The sequence below is a fragment of the Lepidochelys kempii genome, chromosome 5, assembly GCF_965140285.1.
Source record: "Lepidochelys kempii isolate rLepKem1 chromosome 5, rLepKem1.hap1, whole genome shotgun sequence".
NCBI lineage: Eukaryota > Metazoa > Chordata > Testudines > Cheloniidae > Lepidochelys > Lepidochelys kempii.
This window is the reverse complement of record NC_136384.1, coordinates 103,416,967-103,432,123: the sequence shown is the minus strand read 5'-3', so window position 1 is coordinate 103,432,123 and position 15,157 is coordinate 103,416,967. Positions and strand designations below refer to the sequence as shown.

Here is a 15,157-nt window from a genome sequence, read left to right as displayed (position 1 = left end):
ACAAAAGCAGCAAAGCTGGCCTAGAACTTCTTCCTCCAGAGTCCCAGTCCAGGGCCCTGTCTACTGATGAAACTTCCACCACTTTAAGAAACCCAAACAAGCAGGGGAAAAGCAGCTGTCAGGAGTACTGTCTATTGATGAAACTTTTCAATTATTACTCCTATGAAGTACTCTGTCCAATGGTGCTAAAGTCACAGAAGACAGGGTTTTATGTTTTTAAAACAGCTTCTGAAAATTGCTCGAGTCTAGAGGCTCGGTTCAACCCTAATCAAGCAGGATGCATGCATCGGGGGCAGAGAGGAAAAAAATTTCTCACTCAGAAAAGGGCAGAGTGTTTGCACTGCTGCCTTTCCTGAGTGTGGGCAGCTTTAGAGTGTAGCTGGGGCTGCATAAGAATCCTGCCACCCCCAGGTGGGTGATAAGGTATGCATTCAGTGTGCTGCCTACCAGGTACCAACCACTCCTTGGACTGAGCGAGCCGAGGGCCCCCAGAGAAGGGCTGTGCCACTGGAGCCCCTCTTATGGCTTTCTGCCATATCCCTGGGTTACGAAGGCCCAGGCCAGAGTAACTCAGGGATGAGTCTTGCCCTGGGTCAGGACCTGGTCTTAAAAGATTCCCTAGAACTGTGCCCCATTCACACTGGTGGCATAACTAGGTTAGAAAACAGAATTTTAAAGCTGCTTTAGCTAACAGCCCCATAGCTTAGACCATGCCAGAATTAGCCACTTCACCCACAGCTCACATCAGCCCTTTAATGGGTAAAAGGACAAAGGGGTCACCTGACCCACCAACAATCCCTATTCCTCTCTCAAACACTGCTTTGGACCTCAGACCAGTGCCACCACACACAGACATCTGATCTGCTGCTCTGCTCTGAGAGCCTTGCTACCTTCCTGCTCTGCCTTATGGCATTGCCTCTTTCTTAAGGCATAGCTGGCAATCAGCTAAGTTATTAGAACATACAATTTTCGGGCCAGCCCGTCTCCACTTATTTTGCAAGGAACATGGTACATTATTGGGTGCTTAACAAAAAAAAAAGGGGGGGGGTATAATGATTAACAGAGCAGTCTCCCTAGTGACTGGATAACATGTAGTTTTAATTTACAAAGCGCTAGGTGGTTTTATTTGCTTTTTAAGTAAAAAAAATAGCCACTGCTGCTGGGAAGCCATGTGGAAATAAGGGTTTGATAGGAAATTGGATTTCTGATTCTTCCTATCATCTGAAGGGTTCTAGGGTGTTTCCATGGTGCAGCAGACTCAAAGTGGGGGTTTTAAGAATTTAAACAGAGGAATAAGATTTGCAATTCAGCTTTTGTAAATAAAGTACTAGAAGTAGCTGTTGCTGTAGGTAATGCTGTTGCTGTAGGCTTTGGCCTCCCCCCGTCCCCAACATGCCCTGTGTCCCCCTCCCACCCTGCAACACACTTACAAAGCCCCAAGCTTTCAAATATGAATGGCCTTAGCTGCACTCTCAAAAATATGTACACTCAGATCAGTATGTTGTAGGCTAGCACCCAGTTTGCGCACTCAGTAGAAACATGCCAATACTGTAACAGTGCCTGGTACCCCAATGACTGCCTGGCTCATAACATCCCTCAAAAGACCATCACTGTTTGGAGATAGAGACTGCATATTGCCCCTTGCATCTAAGCCATTAGGAATAAAGTACAGAAACTACTCGAGAGTTCTGAGCCTGATTCAGTGGAGTGGACAGGCAAGCAGACTCAGACACGCCCCCATACAAGTGAAGTCCAATCTTCTGCATTTCTGGCATGGGTTCCCAGCGTCTAGCCAACACTGTGTTTAGTGTTACTGGTAACTGCCCATGCTAGGTAAATGTGAAAAACCAGTTAGTCCTTTCCTCCTCAGCTATCTGTTAATATTTTGAGCTCTCAAGTATGTGCTAGGTACCTCACAGAAACAGGGACAAGAAATATCATTTTTGATGCACTGGAAGGGGATAAGGTGAAGAATCAGAAGACCGAAGCAGAAGAGTCTGTAGGAGAAAAGACAAAATATGATAGGGGTGCTGATGAGAGATTTACCGTAGGCATGGACACAAAGGACCAGATTTTTTAAAACACTGTGGAAAAGCAGCAATGGGATTAAATTGCTGTCTGGATTTGAAGGGAGGAGTCACGGATGACCTTCTGAATACAGATCTAGGTGATAAGGGTAACAGTGGTGCGATCAACAGCATACAATACTGAGTGATTTCCTCATTGTGCACTAGCCAGAGGTTAAGGCTGCACATTTTACAGTTCGGTCACATGAAGAGAACAGTTAAGGTATTATGTTAAAACTGAAAATAAGTTTTGCCCATTTGCCTAACTCATATGGATTAACAGATTCTTCACAAACTTAAACAACCCTCCAAAAAACAAAAAACAAAAAAACCTTTTAGCTGAGACCAAGTATGGAAGATTTCAGCCCAAAAGGAGATACTTGAGAAAGTTATAAGCAAGTTAAACATTGAAATGCATAGCCTAAGGTGAGTTGCAATATATTCAAGAAACAGTTTACTGAGTTATCACCACAGCAACTATACTTCAATCTAATCTGGCAGCTCTCACAGTGACATTAGTTTTCTCTATTTCCAATTAAATTAAATTTTCAGCACTAAATACACTCTGTACATGCATGCCTCATAAGAGCTGGCTACCTTTGGTCAACACCAGTAGTTTCTTCTCTCATTTCAGAGTGCATTTGAAGTACTTAAAATGGATAAGCACTCTTTGTTAATCAGAAACTATAAATAAGAGGGCAATTGCTGAATCATTTGTAAGACTGAAAGCCTATTATCCACGTGAGAATTCAGCACAGTTGAACAGTAGTCATTTAAAATCAGTTTAACACACACAAGGTTTTTCTAGAGTGAATACAAAAAGTATGCTTGTGGTAGATTGAAATACATGCAATTTACTTACTCAAATGCTGCCTTGGCTACTTTCTAATACATAATTCCATCCCGTACACGTACCAAATGAGAGGTTTTGTAAACTCATTTCCTCCCCCAAAAACCATATTGACTAAAGCAGATAGTGATAAGATATTATCTTACTTTAGGCAGATATAACAAAGTTCCTCCTGTATTTTGTATAGAGGATCCTTTCAACTCGAATAGATAAAGAGCACACTTAGAGGGCTATCCTCTCTAAAACAGCGATTTCCTTCCTAGTACCATGCAAAAAACCCCAAACAAACAGAGAGAGACAAGACAGTGTGACGCTCTGCACCTCAGTGGGACACCCTACACCCCCATGTTCATCTTTATAAAATGATTGCGTGGTATCCAATGCAAAGTGTGTCATGCTGGGTATCTTCAGAAGGCTCATGATGCACTGAGCATGGCTGTTATAATGTTGTTATAGTAATTGTTACAGTAATGATATAGTAAGGTTGTAGGTTATAATTTCATGTATATAGTTATGGGGCTGAAAATGTACCCTCCTAGCTTAAAACAAGCTCAGGCAAAAACTCTCCAAGAACAGGGAGGCAGTTCACACCTATTCAGGGCATGGATGTGACAAACCCAGCCCAGCCTCACAGGAACAATGGACACTGGCCTAGGCAGCAACAAAAGAATCTGTTAGACCCTGGAGGAAGTCACCCCCTTCCTTTGGGCAGTTTGGGACTGCAATGAGGTAATGCTCACAGGACTCTGAAAGGGGGCGGAGGGGGGGCGGGAGGCCAAAGCCAAGAGGAAAGAAAGCACATAATAAACAGCAGAGACATTTTGCCATGCTCTCTCTCTTCCGCCTACATCTACAGACACCACCACCCAGCGACTGAACCACTGGTCAAAGGGGAGAGCCTGGCTGAAGAGCAACTAGCCAGCCTGTGGTGAGAAGCATCTAAGTTTGTAAGGACATTGAAAGTGTTAAGATCAGCTTAGAATGCATTTTACTTTTATTTCATTTGACCAAATCTGATTTATTATGCTTTGACTTATAATCTAGTTAATAAATCTGTTTGTTTATTCTACCTGAAGCAGTGTGTTTGGTTTGCAGTGTGTCAGAGACTCCCTTTGGGAGAACAAGCCTGGTACATATCAATTTCTTTGTTAAATTGATGAACTTATATATGCTTGCAGCATCCAGTGGGCATAACTGGACACTGCAAGATGGAGGTTCCTAGGGTTGTGTCTGGAACCAGAGATACTGGCGAGTGTCATTAGATTGCAAGTAGCTGGGAGCAGCTTACACGCCTGAGGCTGTGCGTGAACGGCCCAGGAGTGGGGGTTCTCACAGCACAGCAGGGTAAGGCTGGCTCCGAGAGTCAAGGACCGGGGAGGCCTAGCAGATCACCGGTCCAGATAACACCAGAAGGGAACGTCACAGACAGCAAGATACAGTATCTGCCCCTTATGATCCAGACACTCAAAACTATTCATACACATAATGCTCTGCATGACTAAAATGCTGCCGTACAGTGCACAAGCCAATTCTGATGACAGGTGTGCAGTGCCATTTATTACACTGGTGAAGCCTCACTGAACTAGTGACTAGAACTGAAATCTAGAGCAGAGATTCTCAACGTTTTTCTTTCTGAAGGCTCCCCATGCTATAAAAATGCCAGGGCCCAGCAGAGGGGGTGGGCCCTCAGGGTTTCAGCTGGAGGGTGCTCAGGGCTTCAGCCGTGGGGTAGGAGCAGGGAGTCTGGGGCTCTAAGCTTTCTGCCCTGGGCCACAGTCAGTCTAATGCCCTGCTTTGTGGCCCCCCTGAAAGCGGCTTGTGGCCCCCCAGTTGAGAACCATAGGCCCCCAGTTGAGAACTGCTGATCTAGATATTCCAAATGAGGCTTTCATGTACACCCTTGCACTCCTCCTCTTCACTTATTTTGCTGATATTAACCACAAATCAGACCCATCATTCAGACAGTCTACTATAAACACATTATACATGCTGTATCTTCTTCCTATTATCTTGGGCCCAAGAGGCTGAGGGAGCTAGATAACCAATGCCTCCAGTCCAGCTGAAGAGAGGAAGCCCTGACACTGCTGCTCCCTCAGCTGGAAGACATGCACTAGGCCACCAACCCAATGGCCCTGAAGTCCTCTTTCAGTCTGGCATAGCTATGTCTCAAAAGCATCACACGAAGTGCTTCCTAGGCTTTTTTCAAACAGGTTCCCTGAGCACAGGAAGGGAAAACATGAATCCCCGCACAAAGCAGTCCAGGGAGGCTTTCTGCTGTGCCTGATATGACTTCAATTTTGTGCAGTAAGGCAGCATCTCAGATGTCATCCTTTGGCCTAATCACTATGGTTATTTTGGGCAAGTCGACAACTGCTAAGCAACCAATTTTATTTTTTTTAAAGCAAAATACAGATGGATTTTCAAATACAGCATGTAGTAGTTCTGCTGGGATGCACATTACAACTCTCTTGTATCTCTGGTAACATTTCACACTTAAAAGACTTTCCTTTTCTGTTTCTGGGCATTGACCCTGCAGCAATCTCATTCTCTTAATAAAAAGAATTATTACATTTGCTCATGACAACATAACAGAGACAAAGAGCTTTTTACAGCCAGTCCAATGAAAATGGCCCAGTTATTTATAGACAGAGGTGGAGAGTACTTGGGGCCCTGCAGTCAGAAAGTTGTGTCCTCCAAATGACTCAGGGTGGTACACATTCTAAATATGGGACATCTCACAGTATAGTCAATATTGTGGCAAGTCATTTACTTTTAATGGTGTCCACCACAGGATGAGGAGGACAAGATCCACCAACAACGTTCTTCACAATTGATTAAGACAGTCACAGGTCACTTCTTTGGCTGGATTCAAAGCAGGCAGCTCTATATCTGATTACCAACTACGTGAATCAGCCACTGCCCCATGTTTATGTACACCATCTTTGTATATGTTGGTGTACATAAACATGGGACAGTGGCTGATTCAGGTAGTTGGTAATCAGATATAGAGCTGCCTGCTTTGAATCCAGCCAAAGTGACCTGTGATTGTCACTTTCTTAATCAATGTGTGAAGAACGTTGCTGGTGGACCTTGTGGATCTTGGAGAAAATGGCTGTCTAAATGCAGTTTAATATACTTCCTATATTAACTAAGCTTATTATTCTAGAAAAATAAAACCCTCAATTGGGTTTTAAAAGAGCAGTAAACTGGTACTTGAAGCCCAACAAAAGGCTAGACGTGACAGAAACATGCTTCAAATGAAAGCAATTCTCCTTGCACGCTACCTTTCCTCCAGCTACATCCACAGGACAGCGAAAGAGAGAATACTTTGGATACTTACTCTGTAAATCTCCTCAAGCAGCAGCTTTGCACAGTTCAGGCCGAGTTCTTCTGGGAGTACAGCAGTTCCCTGGCCCTGGGGATTAGATGCCAGTTCAGCACTCAGAAAAGTGCCATTTGTGGTTTCTGCGACAAGGGACAGGCCAAAACCTGGAGACCTGAAAGACAATGACAGAACTGAAAGGTGTATTTGATTACAGTATGTGAAGAGCTAAAAGGAAGAAACTAGTTCATTCTAACCTTCTCATACAGGTCTCCAACAGTGCTCTCTGCTAGGAGGCTACTTGACTTGCACTGAATAATTGGTTACTCTAACAGCATTTCAGGATTAAACCAAGCCAAACGCTGCCTGCTATTATGGGGGTTATATTTCTGCCATTCCCAAGCCTAACATGAACAGTCTTTATATGTTCATTTCATCTCTCTGATTACTGTTGCTTCCACCTCATTTAAAATAAAAAACAAAACAAACATTCCCTAAGGAGCCAAACTCCCTTTGGAAGGATACTTCTACATTTGGCAAGATCAGAATACAAATGTGGCACCAGATGCACGTAATTAATGCTTTACTCCTGTATTAGTCACCAGCTCTCCTTGATTGTTTCCACTTTAAGCCAACAGGTCAAAGAGTCACTTCTCTAGAAGAATTCCGTAACACCTATTCTGTGGAAGAATCGCCTTACCACAAAGGCCAGAATAATGCCAATATACAATGCTACCTTATTTTACTGCAGGTGTGAAGATGAGGTTTGTCTTACCAGAAAGCCTGAAGAAGAGCTCTGTGTGGCTCAAAAGCCTGTCCCCATCACCAGCAGAAGTTGGTCCAATAAAAGATATTACCCCACCCACTGTGTCTCAGAAATCCAGAGATAGCTGAGCAGTTTACTGAGAAGTCCAGACAATATCCTTTGTCTTTTATTCATACAGTTGTCTCATTTTAAGCTTCAGAAAAAAACTGGCAATTGGCTATTAAACTAAAGTTAACTTAACTCTCCTCAAATGTGTAAGTTTTCATACAACACATGAACTAGGGCAAGTGCCACTGGACTCCCTCTCCCCTACTCAGGCCTTTTCATCAGAATGGTCTAAATCTAAATTCTTTATTACTGACCTAACAGCAAGGGACACCTCCATACCGAACACAGAGCATGAGAGCTATGCAGCCGAACCATACCTTGTGCACCTCCTCAATGCTTCTAATGCCCCTGAGGTTTATTATGGCTCCTGAATGCCTTACAAGATCTAGTTCTGCTGGGATAAGAAAGCACCCTTGACTGCTGTAGGACAGTCAAAACATGTAGTTCATTCACAAAAATGGCACTAAGGAGGATTTTGCACCCAGAACTTCCAGGGCTCAGAATGAAGAAGTTATTGTTTCAGAAGAATATGCATGATCTACAACAAATGCCCCATACATCACGATGGAGAATTCTAGCAGCAAACTCACCCAAAAGTGCATTGTCTAGAACAGTGTTTCTCACCTGGTGGGTTGCAACTTCAGGGGTGGAGAGGAGTCATGAAGGGCTATCTGGGGGGTCAGGAGGCATTGAAATTTGTATTGCAACCTCAAGCAAAGACAATCTCGATCCCTCACTCCTTGCACACCCTTCCCCTTGAAGGTCAAGTGTTCTCTGTCTATGACTTGAAACACACATACAACTAATTATATACGTTGCTGTCACTGATATATTTACTATAAACTAAGAGGGTTGTGAAAATGTTTGTCTTTGAATAAGGGATCACCAATCTGAAAAGGCTGAGAAATGCTGATGTACATGAATGCACAGCTACCTGACATCACCAATAGCAACTTCCTAAGAATCCCGAAGTATATGCGTTCACAGAGTGACAAATGAAGCAGCATTCTCTGACGCTGACCAGCACATCATAGCTTTTGTTCTGCTCAGAGTTTGGAGAGAGTTTTCTGTATCACTTTAAGGGTTTGAAAACTAGAACTTTTGCCTTGTTCTCAGTTTCTAATGGCTCACATATGACAAGCAAGATGAACTCACAAGCTACAAGTCTCCAGTTGCTAATTCACTAGTCACAAGACTGAGAGAAAGCTCATGAACACAGACACAAAAAAGACCTTGTGCTACAGCATCTCACATATGAGACACAAAAATTAAAGCCTGCCTCTTTTGCCATGAATGCCATTTGCTTTAACTGTTATCTCAAAAGATGATCTTGAGGGTGGGAGGTACTGAAAAAGGTAAATGATCGCTCAAAGGAGGGATACAACAAGACAAATCAAATGACTAACAGTTTAATCTTTTCTGAATTCAGTTTGAGTAAATTACATGCCATTCAATCCTAATGGCTGCAGACAATTATGCCACAACCTGGCACGATTTCTCAGTGGCAATCTCTGCTCAAGAAAGGCCCCCTTATGGAGACTGGCTGGCAAAGTGTCAATGAGGAAAGGGTTCTCCTGTATGAATGGGAGTTCAGTTTTAATTGTCTGTCTGGGGTGTGAGGGAAGGGAGAGAGATTATGTTCGAATTTCCTTCAACTACAGGAGTCAATTAGGAAACTCAAATTCCTCCTACAGTTAAGTAATCCATGCTTCCACCTCTCATTTGCTCCCCATGACCTCTACATTTTACACTCTGGATTTTTGACACACCTCCTTTGCCCCCATTTCACCTCACTCACTCCCCTTTTTCCCCGCTGGGTGTGAGGGGACTGTTCTTTGACAGGAAGGAGTAAATGAAGGGTCCTGTCAGAGACCCTGCATCACTCTAGTAATCCCTTCAATTGAGAAGGACAAGGTGCGGTTTCCTCAAGAACTCGTGGAGGATTCAGGCGGCCATAGCACAAGAGGACAGGTCCCTAAAGAGCACAATGAGGTGCTGCCAGCTCATGCTGACCCATGCAAAGCAGTAAAGTCAGCCCCATTCAACCATGCACTGCTGCTGAACCACTACTGCAGCTTCTCCACACCAGCCCCTCTCACCCCAGGAGAAAGCACTTATATTGCTTTCTCCCCACCCACAACCCCACACATCACATGCCCCAGCAGCAGGCCAGGTAGAGTTAAACCGATGCACCTCTTGGCCAGTTGAATAAAGCTCATTACAACTACAAAGGAAGTGCTACACACTGAAGCTGCACAAATACATTCTCTGGTTGTTGCTAGTTAGGGGGCTTATGCAGCATGACACTCTGCTCCTAATTCTCTCCACCCAGTCAAATGGAGAAGGTCCATTTCTTTCTATGGCAGCTTACTTGCTGCAGAACAGCTTCACCTAGATCCTCCCAAAAACGGAGTTTTCAAGAGTGTGTGGAATGCACAAGGAACAGCAGGGATCCCACCCATATCTAACCGCCTGTGTTTGCAGAGCAATGTGGGAAGTATATTAAGACATGTCCTTTCTTCTTGCCCTCCTACTTGGAACAGAGACAGAAAGAGCATCTGGAAAGTAAGATGGGAACAATGCCAAAGGACGTCATTTCTTGGTGGCTAGCAACCACGACAATGCTCTGTTAGTAAACATGCTCTCTCGCTTTCACAAATCAGCAAAACCTACACATGGTGACAATGGATTTGGCTCACACAAATGAAGATCTAATTCCACCTGCAGTTGCAAAGGGCATCTGCTACCATTTGCACTGATGAACTTTCTGGTGCAAGTCCCCAGACATATAAAGAGAGAAATACAACTCAGAATTTCTCGCTCCCCTTTTCAGAGGTGCTTTAGGGGTTGTGAAAGATGCTAAAATGATAGATTTCCTGAAGATGCTGGCATAGAGGAAGGGACTCTGCAATCCTTTTTTACTTGGAAGTCAAAATCCAGGATGGTGCACATGTGCTTGATTAGTCATTGCTAATCCTATTTATCCACAAGACAAGGACAACGCTGGAAATGACAGGGCAGGCTTCCACATGCTACCTTGCTAATTTGTGCCAACCAAGACCGAGGAACCAATTGTAAGAATGAGGGGAGTTCAGTCTCCAGGTCCATTAAGTCCTTAGTCCATCTCTGCAAAGGCTGCCAAGCCAGGTGCCAAATGCCATAGTATTTTACAATGCAGACATGTCTAAAAGGAGTTTGTCTCAGTTCACTTCTTTTTACCACTTGGCTGTCAGGTAAAATCATGCCCCAGAAGTGAAAGGGTTCATAACCTTGGCTTACTGTTAATAACCTTGAGCCACAATACTTAGTCTCCAGAAGTGTTAGGTGAAGTGTGGTGAAATGACAGAAAAGAAGATAGTTTCTAAGAAACGGTCTGAAACAAGCACTCATTTCATATAAAGTAGCTTACAGTCAACAACAATTCTGTGCAGATTTTTAGACTTGCAAACATAACCAGCTACAGGGTAACACTTTCCAAATCACTTATATTCCATTTTCAGAGGTGACTTAGCAGCCTAACTCATTAGAAGCACCTTGTTAGATGCTTCTGAATTTTTATCCATAATCTAACAAAGCGCTTTGAGCTGTTCTGACTCAAAGGCACCGTAAGTACAAAGGACTTCACTTTTCAGCTGCTGAGCCCTTGGCAGTTCCCAACGGCTATGACTGAAGTTGTGGATATTCAACATTTCTGAAAATCCAACACAAAGTATTTGATTTACATGTAGTTTACAAGTACAAGGTGTCAAACGGAAGGTAAAATGCACCCAGAATGCTAGGCACTTATATGGCCCTCATCACCACAATATCTAAGTGCTTCAAAACGATTTATGGATTTTATCCTCAACACACTTATGAACTAGGGAAGTATTACCCTCATTCTACAGGTGGGGAACTGAGGCACAGAATGGATTAAATGACTTGCCCAAGATCACACAGGGTGTCTTGTGGCTGAGCTGAAGCAGAGCCCACTTCTCTTAAGTCCCAACCCAATGCCCCATCCACTAAGCCACCCTTCCTACCCACAACTTGTCAGACTCTGGGCCCAAAAGCACTTGCAATAGAAGACTCAGAGAGAAATCACAGAAGAGAGCAAATTGTGGGCTCATGGAGCTGGACAGAGTTTTCTGAGGTGGAGTGGGAAGGTACTTAGCAAACATTAAATGGGAAGCAGTTCTAAGAATGCAAGCTCTGGCAAGAAAGTAGGCAAAAGAGACAAAGGGAGCCACTACAAGACAGACCTGGTGGTTAAGGAAGAGATGCATGCAGGGCACACTGACTACGGTATTAAGTATATTATTGTGATGATGCTATTTTACCAGCTACAAATCCATACTGAAGAACAGGTATGAGGGCCATGTTGTGCCCTTGGATACATGCACAGGGCTCCCTTAGACTTCAGCACGGCTCCTGGGCATGCATACAAGAACATGGCACAGTCTTCATGATGTACAATAGGCGTCAGCACTAAAACAAAATTTCAAGTGTCCTTCACAATATTTACAACACATTGGCCTTTTGAATCTTTTGGAGAAACAGTTTTGCAGGTGATCATTCATGCCACCACATAACCATGCACAATACCCTTTTATTCCTTTGTCTTCCAATTACAGCACTTCCCTTTCCCCACCAACAAAAAACAAAAAAACAAACATACATACAAAAAAGAGTGCATTGTTTAAGCAAGTGAAAGACAAAATGACTGGAACAGTGTTTGTTCAGGGTGTTGTGCATATTAGAAACTGGAAAAGCTAAAGACAGTTATTCAAGGTTTCCTTCACCTTCACCCACAAATGACAAGTTACTGGAATTTGGTAGGTCTTAACAAAACAGTCCCTCAGTTTATCATACTATGTCAGAACTACAATATCTCCACCTTGCTTCACTTTCACATTTTGCTAATGAACCAGATCAATAACATGTATTAGTATAATGACTTTTACTAATGCTCTCACTCATTCAGTTGGAAGCCTAACACTGACCTAGGCATCAGACTTCACGATTGAAGTGTGTGGGGGGAAAAAAAGTTACCACATATAGGTCAGTAATGAGTTTTGCTATATTTAAATTGTTTGGTCTCACCCTGCAGGTAGCACCATTTCCAATAAGAAGGCTATAATCAGGTTCGAATCGGAGCCTTCACACCATACCTACTCCACTCACTGAACTTTTGCCGCACCTTATACGCAGTGCTAGACTAAAACAATTAAACACTGAAGAAAGCACTCAAGGAAATGTTACCTTCAGCGGATGTACTGTAATGTTAAGTTGCATAGTTAAGAAGCACACTACATAAATCTAGACACAATATTTTGAGGACATGCACAATCAAGTATTTCATTTTTCTTGTAAAGACTCATTCATTAAACAGCAGAACAGATGACCAGGTCCTGAAGATTAAATGCACTATCAAACTTGATCGCATACTTTAGTCCAAAATATCAAACTTAAAAAAAACCATTAGTATGATTTTATGTTAGATTCCTTGGAATCCTTGATACTTACTTTCCAGAACTGGTCCCCTTCATGTGATCTGTGTAGATATAAATATCTGGTATAAACTTATTTAGGATGCTTCTTGCTGAATCCACGATTCTGTTTGCTATCTGTGGTGACACTCTGACAGAATACCTATGTTATGAAGTCAAGGAATTTATTATGATAGGGAGGTACTTTAAACCAGAAAGATGGGTAGTGCACAAAGAGGTTTCAATACATTCTTTGGGATATTTCATTTTGCAATCTGTCCATTCATGGATGCCAGCCCATCTTTCAACCTGAATTTATACTTTTCTATAGCTGCATGCATTCTTATTATTTTCTACACATCTTTTTATCATTCTGATTTGGACAGTGAAGCCTGTACAAAAGACCACACTATATAACTAAGCAAACTCCTGTCTTAAAAGATGACCTTCAAAGAATATTTTTTTAAAAGGGCTGCATTACCTTTTGCTTTTTGTGTGTGTGCAGGCCTGAATGGTTGTGGTTTTGTCCTACCCTTTTAAAGGACTGGTGGAGCGAGTGGGATTCTTCTTGTTTCTGTGTCTTGGAAATATCAACAATATGAACTCTGGTCTTCCTGAGCTTTGCTGGAGGACCTCCTGTAGAGGAGAGGGTTTCAGATCTCTCTCACCTTTGCAGAAGAAGCGGGGTACCAAATCTTTAAACAAAGACATCCTCTCTCCAAAATGATCCCTAGCTGTGGAAGTGGGGTTTATCTCCAATGGCCTCCTTCCACACTTTTTAAAATACTTCAGATTTTTCAATTAGAAGCAGTAACAATTGTTGCTCTATCCATAGTTTCAAGGCAGCAATATTGCCCCTCTGTGTGTTGGGGAGAAACCCATGTTCAAAAGCCCAGAATATTCATGCTCTTCCTGACGGATAGAAAGCAAAATGCCTGAGAAACAGCTACTCACTACACGATATTGCTTTTCATCTGGCTTGCCAGAGGCAACACAATGCCACTGAGTCTGATAAGAGTGAGCAAGCTCAGGGAAACAAAAAAAGAAAGGCCATATTTAAAAAGGGGATGGCCAATTCCAGCATAGTTGACCTGTGATGGTGCACTGAAACATGGGCAAGAAAGGAAAAGGGGATGTTAAGATTATGACCACGTATCTGTGTGTGAATTGACAAAACAACATATAAATATACAGGGTGGAAGCGAGAGAGGCATGCAGAAGCTGTTCTCTTCATTCAAGTCACAGTTCTGGAAAGACTGTGACAAAGAGTGGAATGCAATCAAACACCTAGCTGCATCCTTGTTGATCTTACAGTATATGACTGAATCAACAGACTCTTTTAGTCTGGTGACAATGTACTAATCCCAACACTACAATCTGAGATTCTGGACAGAGTGATCCATTCTCATGCATATCACAAGGGAGATAATGAGAAAGTGCCACAAGTAAAAGGTGAATGCACTGTAAGTCAATGCCTCTGGCAAGAATCCAGGCTCTGCTCCAGCTTTCCCTTCAGGCTGATGGAAACTGGACTGCTTGGGACTTTTTTTTTTTTTTTTTTAAAGTTTATAGTTACAAACTGAACTACAAGTTACACAGTGCTCAATGACAGGTTTCAGAGTAACAGCCGTGTTAGTCTGTATTCGCAAAAAGAAAAGGAGTACTTGTGGCACCTTAGAGACTAACCAATTTATTTGAGCATAAGCTTTCGTGAGCTACAGCTCACTTCATCGGATGCATACTGTGGAAAGTTCAGAAGATCTTATTATATACACACAAAGCATGAAAAAATACCTCCTCCCACCCCACTCTCCTGCTGGTAATAGCTTATCTAAAGTGATCACTCTCCTTACAATGTGTATGATAATCACGTTGGGCCATTTCCAACACAAATCCAGGTTTTCTCACACACCCCCCCACCCACACACAAACCCACTCTCCTGCTGGTAATAGCTTATCTAAAGTGACCACTCTCCTTACAATGTGTATGATAATCAAGGTGGGCCATTTCCAGCACAAATCCAGAGTTTAACAAGAACATCTGAGGGAGGGTGGGGTAGGAAAAAACAAGGGGAAATAGGTTACCTTGCATAATGACTTAGCCACTCCCAGTCTCTATTCAAGCCTAAGTTAATTGTATCCAATTTGCAAATGAATTCCAATTCAACAGTTTCTCGCTGGAGTCTGGATTTGAAGGTTTTTTTTTTGTAATATAGCAACGTTCATGTCTGTAATCGCGTGACCAGAGAGATTGAAGTGTTCTCCGACTGGAGAGTGGGTTTGTGTGTGTGTGTGTGTGGGGTGGGGGGGGAGGGTGAGAAAACCTGGATTTGTGCTGGAAATGGCCCACCTTGATTATCATACACATTGTAAGGAGAGTGGTCACTTTAGATAAGCTATTACCAGAAGGAGAGTGGGGTGGGAGGAGGTATTTTTTCATGCTTTGTGTGTATATAAAAAGATCTTCTACACTTTCCACAGTATGCATCCGATGAAGTGAGCTGTAGCTCACGAAAGCTTATGCTCAAATAAATTGGTTAGTCTCTAAGGTGCCACAAGTACTCCTTTTCTTTTTAC

General features: G+C 42.8%; 1 protein-coding gene across 4 annotated transcripts in view; it reads right to left on the bottom strand.

Annotated features, from left to right (window-relative positions):
* Positions 1-15,157, bottom strand: part of RCL1 (RNA terminal phosphate cyclase like 1) — a 57,000-nt gene that overhangs the window by 24,306 nt on the left and 17,537 nt on the right. For 3 of the 4 annotated variants that reach the window (XM_073345255.1, XM_073345256.2, XM_073345257.1), the window contains exons 6-7: positions 12,618-12,743; positions 6,257-6,413 (exon numbers count right to left, since the gene is read on the bottom strand). In XM_073345255.1, the coding sequence (XP_073201356.1) occupies positions 6,257-6,413; positions 12,618-12,743 (283 nt within the window). Of the gene's footprint in view, positions 1-1,771; positions 1,998-6,256; positions 6,414-12,617; positions 12,744-15,157 lie in introns of those variants that run through there. The other variant, XM_073345258.2, reaches the window with a different exon arrangement.